The 16647-nt window shown below is 35.2% G+C and overlaps 1 protein-coding gene across 1 annotated transcript in view; it reads left to right on the forward strand.

Moving 5' to 3' along the window:
- Nucleotides 1-16647, forward strand: part of CHST9 (carbohydrate sulfotransferase 9) — a 383826-nt gene that overhangs the window by 274602 nt on the left and 92577 nt on the right. Inside the window, 2 exon segments of the mRNA XM_044666462.1 lie at nucleotides 6198-6221; nucleotides 8497-8544. Of these exon segments, the coding sequence (XP_044522397.1) occupies nucleotides 6198-6221; nucleotides 8497-8544 (72 nt within the window).

Genomic DNA, 16647 nt, shown 5'->3' on the forward strand with positions numbered 1-16647 from the left:
GCTTTCTTGAATCTTTCTCAGAAGTTATTTTTTTTTATTTTTTGTGTATGCATACATGCATATGTGAGTGTGTGTGTGTGTGTGTGTGTGTGTGTGTGTGTGTGTGTGTGTTTTGATTCTGATAGTCTCCTCATCCTCTTTAATTTTCTCCTTTTCCTTTATGGTGATTTCTTCCTTTTCATTTTTTCTCCCTTTTTGCTTTGATTCTTTTTCTTTCTGGCCCCACTTCTCTTTTCATTTGATCAATTCAGGGTTTGGATCTCTTTCATTGTGGAAACATGGAATTATATTTCTTAGTTCACTTAGGTCTTATCTTATCCCAAGATATGACTTATTTTTATATTTTATAATAAAGTAGGGGAAAATATTTTTCTTTTGCTTACGAAGGATGCAGGATAATTGGAAGGCTGCAGTCAAGGATTTCATGGGATAAGAAACTAATTTTCACTAAAAGAAGAAACACTCACAAGTAGACAAGTTAGGAGGAGTGAATAAAAAACTTCTCCCCTTGGCCACCATACTCCTCTTTCGAGACCTTGCTTTTAACTCATTGCTTTTTACACACACACAAAAAAAAATAAATCCATATCATAGGGATCTAGACTATGAACCATTTATTTCATTATTAAAGAAATTTCACAATTGAGAAAACTTTTCCAATGCAGGCTACCATCATCTTTTTTTTTTAATCCATACCTTCTGTCTTAGTATCAATTCCAAGACAGAAGAGTGACAAAGGCTAGGCAATTGAGGGTAAGTAACTTGACCTGAGTCACACATGGTTGCTTGAGGATTGGACAATTATCAATCCTCAATTAAGAATAATCTCAAATCAAAATTGACTTTATGAAAGTTTATTTATAATTGAGAAGAGAGAGAGGAAATAAGGAAATAAGAATCTAACACAGTAGGTAAATTACTATGATCCTCTAATTAATCCAGGTAGATCTAATTAACCCTCAGCGAGAGTCAGAGGACCAGAGGTCAGGAGATGAATGAAGCAAAGCTTCATTCACAGAGTCTATTAAAGCGAAGTTCCTTAAGAGAAATTCAGGAAGATTCAGTCTTAAAACTCACCACATGGACTTCTAAAGAAGATATTGAAAGCAGTTTCACCAAGGTCTCAGGGATACAGCCAGCACTCTTCCACTAACCACAAGAGCTCCTTCACCAGCTGCCCTCTTCACCAGAAGACCTTCAGCTGACTGAGGACCTTCTCCTTTTAAAGGGGTCACTTATGTGTCACTTCCTGTGCCTCCTCCCTAATTTGCGTGTCCAATCACAATAGACTCTTCTCATAAGACTGCCTAGGGAGCGGTCAGTTGATTCTGATTCATTACCCACTCTAGCACACATGGGTTACGAACCTCCCAAAATTGGAGATGTTCTCACCTTTGGTGATTAAATCTAAAGATGGGCAGTGTAGACTTAATCTAATTATCACAGTGTCTAGGGCAGATTTGAACCTAGGTCCACCAGCCTCCTGGCACTCCACTAGACACTGTGCTACCTACCTGCCCTCAGGCCAGCATTTTCTCTACAACTTAATCTTAGATGTTTTCGTGGAGCCCAAAGTTTAAGTGACTCATTCAGGTCATATAGGTAATGTATATCAGAATTGAAACTTGAAACCAGGTCCTCCTGGCTCAGAGGATGGCTCTCTTCACTATATCATGTTTCCTCTCATGTTGTATAATGTATATGCACAATCCAGAGCAAATGGCAAAGAATCAAACTAAAAAAAAATAGTAAAAAAACCACTAAAAATAATTTTTCACCTATGTGGCATAGGCAGGAGGAGTTTATTGTTGTTTTTTGGTTGTCTTTTTTTAACTAGACCAACTAAATTGCCCCATTGCTTTGGTGTCCTGTAGATAGAGCTTGTATTTTAACATAACTTTAAGCAATGATGGAATTTTGTTTAAGCTTCAAAGGAAGTTTTTTGAAGATTTATCTGATACTTTCCCAGTAGCACCTTGTAGAAGAGGTGGGGGACCTTCATTTGCCCTATTCCTGATGTGAAGAAAAAAAAAACTCTTCCTATATTATGCACCCCATCTGCCAAATCTACCCTGCAGTTATAATTAAGAAAATAATTGCAAGTACAATTTACCAAGGCCATGCCCATCATTTCAACTTGTGGTTTGAAACAAAGAAAGCAGAGCAGCGTTTCACCCACTGACCTAGTTTGTGAGCTTTGGATTAACCTCCCATGAGTAGAAGATTGGAGTATTGTAAAATAATGACACTAGCTTGGGAGTTAGGACTACTGAATTTGGTTTCTAGCTCCCTTGACTCACCATGTGGCCACGGATAAGACTAGAGACATCAATTTTCCTGTTAGGAAAATGATGATTATAATTACTATGCAGATTACTTCAGAGCTTTGCTCTCAATAAACCACTCTTACTCTTGGAATAAGATGCATTCAACTCTGGCCTCAACATAATTTTCAGCATTTTCTTCACATAAACAAGAAATATCATTGTAGGTGTCATTTTTACCATGTTATTTCAAAGCTTTCCAAATTCCCACATACGATTCATATCCATTAAGTTGTTTCAAACAAAATCAAATCTTAAAATGCTCATTACAATCTTCAATCCAGTGGGAATATATCACATGAGAAAAATAAGTAAACTGAAACTCAGATTCAGAGCATGGGCCTTCTAAAGTTGAGTTAGTTTTATCAGTGCTTGTCTTGGCACATCACCCTTTTATTTCCTCACCCACCTTAAATCCAATCTGAGGGTTTTGTTTCTTTTCTTCTTATGCCCATTGTACCGCCTCCCATTTCATTGCAACTCCCAGGAATGGGACGTTTTTATTTTCCTCTAAAGTACTGTACATTTCACCATTTTAAACCTACCATTTTACAAGGTCAATATCTTGTCCATTTATAAAGAAGTATTATTATAATGAGAACATTTAAGACACCTAACTAGTGATCCAGGAATCTAGTAGGGAAAAATCTGAAGTGATGTTATTCCTCTGATTGATTGAGAACATGTTTTCAAGGGTAATTCCTTTGCAAGGCACTGATCAGTCTATGTTGACTTCATCCTTATTTTTTCCCTTCATCAGTGTTTGTTATTTTATGGCATGCCTGGCTAAGCACTATCTTTGCTCATTGTTTTGTATATCTTTCACTTGCTTTGTCCCTTTATTATTGACACATTTTCAGATCTACTTTGTTTCAGGAAGTAGTTTTCCTGGGACATTCCATGTATATTATATAGTTGCCACTTTATGATATCTTCCCTCCTAGAAATATTGTTAAGTAATAGCTACAGTACTTACTCCTTAACCAAGTGCTATATAACATTAGAGGAATTTCTGCTATATGGAACATTCAATTTCACTACATGCCCCAAGCTCATTTCTTGAGCTCTTATCTGTAGATCTTAAAGGTAAACTATTTCACGCTCCCCTAATTTACTTATGATATCACCCTTTATGTCAAAATCATGTACCCATCTTGAAATTATCTTAGTATATTATGTGAGATGCCTATGTCTAGTTTCTGCCAGACTGCCTTTCAGTTTTCCCAAAAATTTTTGTTAAAAAGTGATTTCTTGTCTGAAAAACTTGAATCAAACACTAGAATTACTATGGTCATTTACCACTCTATATTGTGTACCTTGTTTATGTATATGATCAAGCACTCTGTTTCTTATTAAGTACAAGATTGTTTTGATGATTACTCTTCTGTTGTATACTTTGAGATATGGTACTGCTGGGTGCCCTTCCTTTGCTTATTTTTTTTATTAATTCCCTTGATGGTCTTAACTTTTTCCCCTTCCCAATTAATTTTGTTATTATTTGTTCTAACTCTAGAAAATTATTCTTTGGTGTTTAGATTGGTAGGGCATTGAAAAAGTAATTAATTTTAGTAGTATCGTCATTTTTATTATATTGGCTCAGCCAACTTATAAGCAATAAATATTTCTCCAATCTGTCTCTATTTGTGTGATACAATATTATTTCAATTTATTCTCACAATAACCCTGAGAAGGAAATTGTACTGTTATTCCCATTTTACAGATGAAGAAACTAAGACAGATAGCCATAAGTGACTTGCCTAGGGTGTCACACAGCTAATGTTTGAAACCAGATTTGAACTTGGATATTGCTGATTCCAAGTACAGCATTTTATCCACTGTGCCACCTTATAAGTAGCTGCCTTTACTTATAAGCTATGTGAAATTGAGCAAGTCACTTGCCCTCTCATAGCCTCTGTTTTTCAGCTATATAAAAAGTCCATTAGTTTTCTTATTATTATTCCCTGCCCCCAAAGCTCCTCCCTTTGATTGGAGAAGGTGGAGCATAGACAATGGAGAGTTTCTCCCAGATCCTCTAGTTAAGGAGAGCACCAAGGGGCAGGCACCTCATAATGGTCTTCCCTATTGCACTCCTCTGGGCATCATAATCCTCTCCCACAGCATCAATTACCCTCTACTTTTCATTCCTTCTCTACTCTACCACCCCTTTTCAGCTTCTTTTTATATGTTGTCTTCTCTCAATAGATTATGAGTTCCTAAAAGGCAAACACTATCTTTTGACTTTCTTTGTATCCCCAGAACTTAGCAGAAGTGCCTAGCACAGAGCAGGTGCTTAATAAATATTTATTGATTGACCAAATGAATAAATGAGTATTGATTAAATATTTACTATGTGCTGGGATAGTAGCAAGCTCTAGGGATACAAAGGCAGGCAAAAAAAAGTGCTCACTGCCATTGGGAAGCTGATACTACACTAGAAGAAACATGTAAATAATTAGCTAAATATAAGATATATAAAGAGCAGATATGAGGTAACTTAGATAAAAAGGCATTAGCACATGGCATGACCAAGAAGGACCACCTGCAGAAGGTAGGATTTGAGTTGAGTCTTGGAGTCTAGGGAAACTCAAAGACGGGTGAGAAGAAAAAGTATTCGAGGATTGAGAGACAGCCGATGCAAAGGTATAGAATAGAGAAACAAAATCTCCTGAACAAGGAATTCCAAGTGTACCTGACTAGAATGAAGAGACTTTGGAGGAAAGAAGGCTACTACCTGTGATGCATTTTTCAGCACAGAGGATTCTATAAAGTACTTCATACTAGAGGTAATAGGGAACTGTTAGAATTTAACAAGGGAAGAAGGGAAGATGGCATAATCAGAATTATGTTTTAGAAAAAAATCAGATTGATAGTTGAGTAGAGAATTGATTGGAATGGTGAAAGACATGAGGCAGAAAGACCAATTAGGAATCTGTAACAAGAGTCCATGTGGGATACAATGAAGATCTGAACTAATGCCATGGCTGTGTAAATTGAAAAGAAGGGATTTATCTGAGAGATATTAAAAAGGTAGAAATTAACATTTTTGACAAGAGGTTGGATATGTGGAGTAAGAGTTTGGAGCTATGGATAAGGTGGTAAGCATGGAAGATTAAGAGAGTGGTGATGCCTACAGGTATAATAGAGAAATTGATAAGTGAGGAGGGTTTGGGGGCAAAGATAATAAGCTATTCTTCAGATATCTTCAGTTTGAGATGCCTACTGGACATCTAGTTTGGGGTGAACATACAATAGGTAATGTAGGAGTAAAGCTCAGGAAAGAGACTAGGACTAGATAAATAGATGTGGAAATCATCTGAATAGGACTGATAATTGAATTCTTGGAGATTACCCAATGAAATAGTAGAGGAAAAAGAGAAGAGAATTCAGAACAAAGACATGATTACTGGGTACAGCTTGAATTAATACACAACAAAAGAGATTGAGAAGAAATGGGCAAATATGCAGGAAAAGAATTTTTGTTGTTGAGTTGTTTTAGTCATGTCCAACTCTTCATCTTCCCATTTGAGGTTTTCTTGACAAAAATACTTGAGTGGTTTGCTGTAAATGTTCCAACTCATTTTACAGATGAGAAAACTGAGGCAAAGAGAGTTAGGTGACTTGCCCAGGATCACCCAGCTAGGGAGTGTCTGAGGCCATATTTGAACTAAGGAAAATGAGTCTTCCTAACTGTAGGCCTGGCATTCTATCCACTACAGCACCTAACTGTCTAGGTAGAGAATTAGGAGAAAGCATTATCACAATAATCTAAAGAAGATAAAATATTAAGGGAGAGATGGCAACCAATACTATCAAAGGCTGCAAAGTCCAAGAAGGATGAATACTGAGAACAGACCATTAGATTTGTCAATTAAGAGGCCTTTGGTAAGGGCAATTTCAGTTGAATGATGGTCAAAAGACCAAATCTCAAAGGGTTAAAAAGAGAATGAGAAACAAGGAAGTAGAGGCACCTAGTATAAATGAATTTCTCAAGGGTTTTAGCCAAGGACAGGTATAGGATGAAGGCAAGCAGAGATGGTTGATCAAATGAGGGTTTTTTGTTTTGTTTTGTTTTGTTTTAATGAAGAGAAATTATATGATATTGTTTGTAGGCAACAGGGAGATAGCAGATAGGGAGAAACTGAAGGTTAGCCAGAGTAGGGATGATGAGGGGACCAAGTTGCTATAGAAAAAGGAGGGAAAGGGGATCAGGAGCACATGTTGGAAAGAAGAGCCAGCTTTTCATTTTTCAAGGAGTAAAGCTAGAGATAGTGGTAGAATATGTCTAAATGATTTGAAGGAAGGAGGAGGAGGAAAAAAGGGAGCTCATGGCAAATGGCCTGTGATAGTAATGCTTCTATAATTTATCTCATGGGGTGCTACAGGGTCCAAATGAGATTCTATATTTAATGCATTTTATAAACCATAAACACTATACAAATGAATGTTATTATTTTATAATTATAAGCTATTATTCCTCTTTGTCAAAGGATTACAATAAATGTTTAGATGACACAAATAATACCCATATTATAGCAGTGCCTATTTCCTACTAGTTTAAAACCCTTAATCAATTATAATCTTTATAAAATTCTGAACAGATAATTAGAGTCTCATATTTTAACCTCATTTTTAGATATGTAAAGGCCCAAAAAGAATAGCTTGCTCAAGAAATAGATGATCAACATTTCATAATAAGCTTTTTTCTTCTTCTTGCTCTTAGTATATTCCTTATGAACGATTTTAAAATTACATTTTTCATGGTCATCCCTTAAAATAATAATAAAAGTGCTATTTCAGTCTGTGAAAATGCTTATTATTTAAAATGCATTGGAAGATACTTTTTTATTAAATACAGTAAAGTCAGTTTTAATGTTTGTGAACTAAAAATCTAATATCACACCTGCAACACAATTTTTAAGAGTGCATTATATCAGTGGTAATATTTACTGAAGAAAATAAATCACGGGGTTATAAACTAAACCTGCCAGATTTGGTTTGGAAAAATCAAACTAAGGTATTTTCTCATATTATAGTTTTATATAAATTGAACTGCAGAATGGAATTTTTATTTTAAAAGGTAATAAAAAAAAGTTTCAATAAATTAAGTCGGTATCTGTTTACCTCCTCTGTAGTCTGAACCATAAATTTACTGATATCTAAAGAATAAGCAAATACAATTCTGTATTAAGGTAGCATAAGCAATTTCAAAACTTGTCCCACAAATACATTACTGAAATCAGTTTTATTTAGTTTTGTTTTGTTTTTCCAAAAGAAGGGCTATTTGATGAAAATTAATAATGAAGAACTCCTTTGGATTTTTAAAAGTACTATATCCATATGACAATCTTTGAGCCTGAGGATTGAGAAGTGGGAAAAGACACAGAGAGGATTCAAAAAAGTCTTGTTTATTAATCAGTTGTTATGGGAAGCATAAGAAATATGCCCAAAAGCATCCAGCCATTCTGTAAAGCAATTTGGAACTATGCCGCTAAACTGTTCAAATGAAGCCATTGAACCAATAAGTCAACTAATTGGCCTATACCTCAAAGAGATCTGAAAAGAGAGAAGATATCCATTATGTACAAAAAGTATTGTTAGCAGCTATTCTATTGTAACAAAGAACTGAAAACAAAGTAGGTGCCCATCAATTGAAGAATAGTTGAATAAAGTGTTGTATTTTGTGTTATTTCACATAATGAAAGATTATTGTGGTGTGAGAAATAAGAGAATGAAAAATAAGGGGGAAAACATTTTAGATAAAATTTGGAAAATTATATGAATTGAGGCAGAGTTGAGAGAACAGAACCAAGAGGACCTGTGAAAGATGTTAATAAGAAGAGTCAAGATCCAGAGAAGTTAGCATTTTTCCTAGCTCATCTAGCATACTTCCTCCACAATAGATAACCTAGAAAATTTGACAGACAGAATTCTGATTGGGAAAGCTAAGAAAAATCACAGTGAGTCATTTATTTCCAGCTGAGGACTGCTTAGGAAGATAGAGACACCTGCTAACTCTGGGGTGGAGACTTTCCAGGAACTCAACACATAGGTCACAGCAGTAGCCATGGGGACCATTCTAGTGCCTGGAGAAGGTAAGGAATGGAGACTGAACAATAAGACAGGAAGCATCAGGGCTAAAAAAACCCCAGAGGACCTCATTTCAGGAGGGCAGCAAACAGAACTCTCCAGGAATCACATCACTCTGGAAGCACCAAAAATTGTAGTCTCCTAAATTGATGTAGGAAAGCATCAGAAAGAGGTGAACATGCATAAACTCAAGATAGACAATTTCCTTATATACACACAAGAGCTAAGCAGAGCCCAACACTAGCATAAAGTTCAAAGTCAAGAAACATACTGTAAAAATGAGCAAACCAAGAAGGAATCTGACCATAAAAATCTACCATGGTGATAGGAAGCTCAAAAGACAAACACACACAAAAAAGATAATGACTTGAAAACAACCGAAGACTCACAAAGAAAAATGCAGCTTGGACACAAGCCCACTGAGAATTCTTAGTAGAATTAAAGAAAGCTCTAAAAAGAGCAATAAAAAAAGGAGTTTTTAAAAGCCAAAGGAGAATAGTAAAGGGAAAATGGGAAAATAAATAAGAGCTCTGTAAAGGTTATAAAAAGAGAATTAATAAGTTCAAAATATTATAGAAGAAAATAACTACTGTAATAAATGGCAATATTTGAGAGAGGTGAGGTGGCAAGGAGTGATGAACCAGGATGTGTGTATCTATCAATTCCTCTCCCAAATGTGGGATTTTCTTCTATAAATATATATATTATATGTAATTATATAAAAATATTTTGAATCTATTAATCTCACCTTCTACAGGAAGTCTTCCCAAACCTCTCTTAATTCCAGTGCCTTCTCTTTTTTAATACTTTCCTATTTATCCTGTATAATGCTTGCTTCCTAACCCTATGTTTGCATGTTGCCACCCTCATTAGATTCTAAGCTGTCTGAGGGCAGAGACTGTCTTTTGCCTCTTTTTTAATTCCCAACACTTAGCACAGTACCTACATACAGTACATATTTAATAAATATGTGTTGATTTAGATGTTTATAGGATAAATTGGAGAAAATCAGCAGAGGAAAGGACCTGCATTAAGAAGCCTCAGTTATAATGACAGAGTGTTGTGGGAGAAGTTTAGGCTCCCAGAACAGAGGTCTAATATAGAGTATACTTTCTTTTTTCTCTTTGATATTTTCTAAAGTGAAGAATAGAAACCACTTCCAGTACTTGAAGAACAAAGGGATGTCATAGAGAATTTTTTTCCTAGTTAGAAGCACATTTTTATTCTTAAATGTGCCAATAAAAAAATCCTATTTTCAGATCATAAGATACTAATACATACAACAAATTTTTTTTAATTTTATAAATTTATATTTTATATACAGTATAAATATATAATAAATATTATATATAATAAAATTGAAATATTATTATATGTAATAAATAGATATTTAAAAATAAATACTATAATTTTTAATTTTATAAACTTTATTTAATCCCAGCTCTCTTCACTTTTCTTTCAATAACAAAAACAAAATCTCCATTTAATAGTTTAGTGCTCCAAACTCTGTCAAACATTTAACATCTTAAAACACTTGCTTTGTAACATCTTCTCCCATTCATGGTGCAAATTTAGCTTGCACTAGTCTCCTTCTGACTTCTCACACCCAAGTTTAGCAGTTTACTCTGCTTACACATAGTAGACACTTATTAAATGTTTTTGTCTCCTTGATTTGAAAGCCAATAATAAAAAGAATCATTATCTGAATCAGTTGTTCAAGTTCTCATTGGATACAGAAAACAGAAAAGAAGTCAAGTCCTCCATGCACACCATTGGCAAAAAGTGTGATATTGCTGTTGACCATAGAATCCCAAGATTTTAGAGTTGGAAACAACTTTAGACATCATCTAATCTGACTCGTTTCACAGCCGAGAAAACTGAAACCTACAGCTAGAGGGGACAAAAGTGTGGGCTCATAGTGCCAATGAGTCATTGTCTCACCTCCCCTGGAATAAGTAGCATTAATCCATTTTAAAAGTAAATAATTAGGAAACATAATTAGGGAAATATCTCTGGTGATCTGATTCTTGAGATCAAGCTAACTTGGGCAAGTTATTGCTTCTTGAGAGACTGTGTGATTATGTAGGCATCCTGGTAATCACTTGTGTAGGATACTATCCTTTGTAGGTTCTGTGAGATGCTGACACATTGTGTGGGTTTAGGTGCACTTAGATTCTTCCTATTTAGGACTGATTCTTAGAAGTCTGTCTGACGATTCATGGGTACCCAGAACAGCAAAGTCACTCAGGAAAGGGCTCTGCTGGTCTAAGGGAAACAGGATTACAAAATCATTGAATCCTAGACTACTTGAGGGAAATATTCTTGGAAAGAAGTTCCCTATGAGTGTTTTCCAATCCAAACAAGGCCAGTCCTTATCCCAATTCTCATATGTCTTTGCTCTGGACTCTCTTCTCTTTTTCCTCTTCTATTTCATGAGGTAATCTCATCAGCCCCATGGGTTTAATTATGAGCTCTATTCATTATTCTAGTAGGCTTCCTCTGAACACTTTTTAGCTAATCCATGTCCTTCTTATACTGCAGTGCCAGAACTAACCTCAATTCTCAAGAGGAAGTTTGATGAGGGCAAAGAACAGAGTAAAAAAAAAAAACTACAGGAATTCCTTCCACATCATGACTTTTCCTTCACAATTTGGATATACCGTGGGTCAACATAAGAAATTAAATGGGAAATTGGGGGATACGGTTTGCAGAAGCTACAGACAACATGAGAAGGTCAGCAGACAACAGAGAAATTTTTTAGAAATTCAAATATGCAAAATATATATGTATAATATCATATAATGTCAATATATTTTATCTTTTAATACCATAAATATGCACAATTTCTTTTTTAAAGTTAAAATAAGGAAAAATTTAAAGTTTTCAAAAAATGCAAAAGCCAGCAGACAACACACAAAGATTAGAATTATAGAAATATCTTAATATTGATCTACATATAGCCCATGCCAAATACTTAACTCAAATTTTAGAATAAGGTATTGTGAACACTCCATGAAAGAAAAAGAAAAAAATCCAGACTTCTCCTATGGTACAATGGGAGGGTCAACAATTTTACATGGATTTTCCAGATTGTGTGGCTACCATGCCCCTAACTCCTACAATGTGGAAGGGATGCCTACATCCCTCTCTTTCCATTGCTCATAGTATCATTAGCTTGTGACAACACTCCTGAGTCAAGTTTTCAGTTCACTAAAATCCCTAAAACTTTTTTTCAATTAAACTCCTATCTATTCATGCTTCCTTCATCTTATACAGGTAAAGTTGTTTTTGTATTCCAAAGTATAAGACTTTACATGCAACCCTATTAAATTTTATCTTATCAGATTCAGTTTCAGGCTGCTATGATCTATGGATTCCAATTCAGTTTCCATTATGTTACCTTATATCTCATTAGCAAATTTAATGAACATCCATGAATTTGTCCAAGATTGTTAAAAAATAAATAAATAAAAGATCAAACTCCACATGTCTAAATAAAGATCTCTGAGGCACTCCATTGGAGATCTCCTTCCACACTGACATTTAACCATTTATTATTTATTACTTTATAAAGTCTGGTCACTCAGTAGTTATATCAAATTCTATGTTATTGCAATTCATGCAATCATGAGGTTTTTGTTTTTTGTCAATTATAGGTAAATCAATTTGACAGGCCTTCATGAAGCACCCAAAATATGCCAAGCCCTGTGGTAGGTGCAAGAGGTCCATAAGAGGAAAAAATAGGACCCTCCTTCAGGGAGCTTACTTTCTGCTAGGAGAAAAACTATAATATTGATAAATGGGAGAGAAATATGAGCACATTAAGTAAGCACATAGGAGAAAGTTTTGTTTGTGATGATCTGGTGGAAGATAGTCACTTTTATATACAAGAAAGGCTTTGGGTGAGTTTGTATCTTTTGTTAGGAAAAATAAACCTTTTAACTTAATATATACTTTTGAGATATCAAGATTTTTTCCCTCTATGATCATTGATTTGAGACCAGAAAGGACCTTTTATGCTATCTATTCCATCTCCTTCTTTGTACAAATAAGAACATTTAGGCTCAGAGATTTTAAGACCACAAAAGTAGTAAATATATTTTGTTTTGCTTAGTCATTTTTCAGTCATGTCTGACCCCATTTAGAGATTTCTTAGCAAAGTTACTGGAGCAGGTTGTAGTTTGCTTCTCCAGCTCAAACTGAAGCAAACAGTGTAATTGTCCAAAGATATTGTTCCCTGGTATATTTAAGAACAAAAGTATTCTCTTTTCCCCTTTCTATCTAGTAGGAGCTAATGTTCTATCCTATTTGTAATTATTTCCAATTACCTGTATGACTTTAGGCAAGCGATTTTGCTTACCTAGACCTCTGTTTCTTTTTTCTGTAGAGAGAGAACTAAACAATCTCTAAAGTTCCTTTTAGATCTAAATCCTATGATTCTACATTTTTTAAAAAAGAATAAAAATTTGAGTGTGTACTTGAAGATTTCTTTTATCTCCCAAATCTTTTATCTCCCCCTCACTTTCTGTTGCCATATTATCTGGATCCTTTTACCCAATTTAAAAAAATTGTAGTAAATGAATAATATGGAAATGAGTTTGAGTGATAATATATATACACATATATATGCACACACATATACATATGCATAACCTAGTGGAATTGTTTGTCAGCTCTGGGAGCAGGGAAAGAAGAGAGGAGGGAGAAAACATGAAGCATGTAACCATGGAAAAGATTTTAAAAATAAAAATAAAATAATATTTCTTGGCTTAGAAAGCTGCACTTAAAATCTTTCTTTAACAATTGACTTTATGATATGTATATGATAAATAATTTTAAGCAATTTGTTTAAATAAGTATTATTATTTAAGCTACAGTATAGATTCTTTGTGGTAGGATGCATCAAGTACAGTGTCATGATTTCTTGTAGCTGTCAAAAGATCAGGCTTGTGTCATACATCATGGAGACATTGCCTGTCAGAAGTCTTAGGACTTCTACTTTAGAGGAACACAAACCTATGATAATATCTAATCATTCCTTCAGTTGACATGAATGGAACACAACCACCAATGAGGGGCCATCTCCACAGTCAAACAGACAAGGGAAGCATTGGCACATGAACAGGGCAATCTGAAAACAGCCATTTGAATAAGAAGGTTCCATGTTTCTCCTCAATTTATACCCCCACCTGACATACCACATAAAGCACTGTTAGTGATTTATCCAGCAAATGTCTAATTTCTCCCTACCATTTTCCCTACTTTCTTAGAAAAATAATTTCATAGGAGAAATTCTATGGTTCCACAGCTAGGATACTTACTCATACAAAACCTCGTACCTGGAGGAACTACAATTCTTCATATTCTTTTATCCTTATTCAACTGGCTCTGTGTGTGTGTGTGTGTGTGTGTGTGTGTGTGTGTGTGTGTGTGTGTACACTCCCTATAGGTCAAGAGCTTAGATACTGACATGAGGAAAAGGTGTCTTGACCTTTTGCTCCTGAAAGACTGGCGCCTGAGGGGACTCCATTTTTCAGTAGTTGCCTATGGATGACAAGGAATTAGTACAGTTATTGGTTATAGACCCTTTTAATGAGAATTGTCTTCAGGGTAGGCTGATTAATTTTTTCCTAAGGCGGAAGCTTTGAGGAATAACTCATATCTATAGCCAAGACACGGAAAAAAAAACTTGTATCTCATACAGAGATGAAGCCACCATCATCAACAAATATGTATTTAATACTACAGCAAAAATATATGAAGCCAAAAAATAAAAATGTCATCTTAGACTACATTAAAAGGGACAAGGCTTCCAGGAAACTGGAGTGTTTTGTCATTTCCTTCTTCATCTCATTTTACAGAAGAAGAAAATGAGGTAAATAGGGATGAGTGGTTTGCCCCAGCTCACACAGCTAGTAAATGTCTGAGGCCAGATTTGAACTCGGGGAGATTGCAAGCCCAGCATTCCATCCATTGTACCCCCCTTAATGGTCTATGAAGGTCCTAAGGAGCTTTCTTTATTTGTGCTTCTATATATATATTGTCTTGATTAAAACCTTGGACAAGAAAGTGAATCTTTCTGAGTCTGTTTCTTCACCTGTAAAAAAAAAAGGGAGTTGGACTAAATGTCCATTGTAATCCCTTCCAGTTCCCCGCTGGCCACATGAGGAATGAAGGCTTTTCCCACCTCTTTTTCTCCATGCACAGATTACCCATTGTTGTATTTAACTGTGATTTTCGCAAAGAATTTGTTTCTTCTCCTTTAAATTATCCTTCTCTTTTCTTTGTATATTGTCCCTCTTGTCTTTATCTCAGTGATCTTAAGGTCCTTCCTCTCCAGGAATATCTTACTGAGATCCAAGCACTATTTAATATCAATCATCATTAGAAATGGAAAGAAAATATATTATACATTTCTTGAGTACTTGAAAATATGTGCTTAAAACAATACTAAATAAACCTTCATTCATATCCATTCATGAATGCATGCACAACTAAAAAATCCATTTTTAACACAGAAGTCTCAATGAATCCTTAACTTTATCAATTCCAGCAATCTATTCAAGCCTTCTGGTCCTGTTTGACTCCCATCCATATCTTTGCACAGATCCTCCCTAGAGGATATACATAACATAATGGGAACTTTCCTTCTAATCTTTTAATATTCATGGTTAGTGGAGCAAAGCATAGAGTAACCAGCTTTCATCTCCTATTCTTGCCACATGACTAACCCACTTCCTTTTTCCAATCATGGATGCCATTGATGGGTGTCTTTAATACCACTTGTAAACCATTATCCTTTATAATGTTCTGAAAACTCTTACTTCACCACACACACACACACACACACACACACACACACACACACACACACACACACACTATTTATTTGGTTGGCACATCTTTGCTCTTTGGGTCACATGCAATTATGATTCTTCTAAAATCACAGAGTTCCATGATTTCTAGACATAAAGCATCTCAATAATGATCTTTTCTTCTCCCTTTTTCTTCTCTTAAAATACTTCATAATGACAAGATGGCTTTTGGTCTACACTGACATTTTCTTCATATGGATTTGAGTGGCTCTTCTTTTACTATCATCTCACCATAATAAATCGTTTCAACTATGGAAACTTGCTAATTTGTCTCAGTTTTGAATCCCAGAGTGCCAACCATGAAAATGTCATGGCCCTTGATTCCTGCCCTTTTCTGGGGTTTGAATTTAATGGTACAATCCAGGGGATGTATCCAGCACTATGCTGAGTGCTTTAAAAATATATATCCATGTGACCACAACAAACCAGTGAAGTAGGACCTTTTATTATCCCCATTTTAAGGTTGAGGAAACTAGGACAGACAAAATTTAAGTACCTGGCCCAACATCATAGAGCTAATAATTATATATGTCTAGATTTGAACTCAGTTCCTCTTGACAACAAGCTCAGAGGTTTTTCCAAAGCACAACTTAATTATACTTTTATAAATTGTAGCAGTTCTTAGCAGGGAGTTGTGTTTTGTTTACATGAAAATTTTAATTTTTTAAAATATGTTTGGAATATTACAGTATCCCTGCAAAAAGGTTCTAATGGTGGAGACAATCAGTACTTATCAATATACACATCTTGCATAAATAAATAAAAAATTTTAAATGGTTAAACTGGTTGATTGATTGGTTTGTTGTTGTCCTTTGAATTTAGAGAGGACAAGAATAGTATTTCTGGGTAATGTTCTTTGACTCACACATAAACTTAATTTGAGTGAGGAGAGTTGCACAAAGTTGTAGTCTCTCTCTTCCAAAGTCATTGAGGTCCAGTGGCAAGACAAAATTCAAGATGACTGGCAATGGTTCAGGATGCAATGGATTACCTTGGCTTCTTTCATATCTAACCAGTCTCTAAGTCCTCAAAAGCCCCTGTTTCCATTGCCTTTAAGACCATTGGAACAAATTACTCTCTTTTGCCCCTTCTGATGGAGTAAGACTTCACATGCTTGGGGTAGACATCCTCCCAAGCCATTGACCGGTTTGAGGCCTGTAAAGTTACCTTCAACATGATTTAACCCTCCTGCTGAAATGGTTTATGGGGACATGGCCACTAAGCATGTTCCATCTTCTTGGAGTAACAGGTGAAAACTAAGAGGTTGATGGACACCAAAGGAAGAAAGCAGTTTTCCCACCTGAGGTACAAATTTTTCCTAAAGATTTCCTACACCTCAAAGTAGTTAAATAGAAGATAGT

Source organism: Gracilinanus agilis, chromosome 1, assembly GCF_016433145.1.
Source record: "Gracilinanus agilis isolate LMUSP501 chromosome 1, AgileGrace, whole genome shotgun sequence".
In the NCBI taxonomy this organism is placed as follows: domain Eukaryota; kingdom Metazoa; phylum Chordata; class Mammalia; order Didelphimorphia; family Didelphidae; genus Gracilinanus; species Gracilinanus agilis.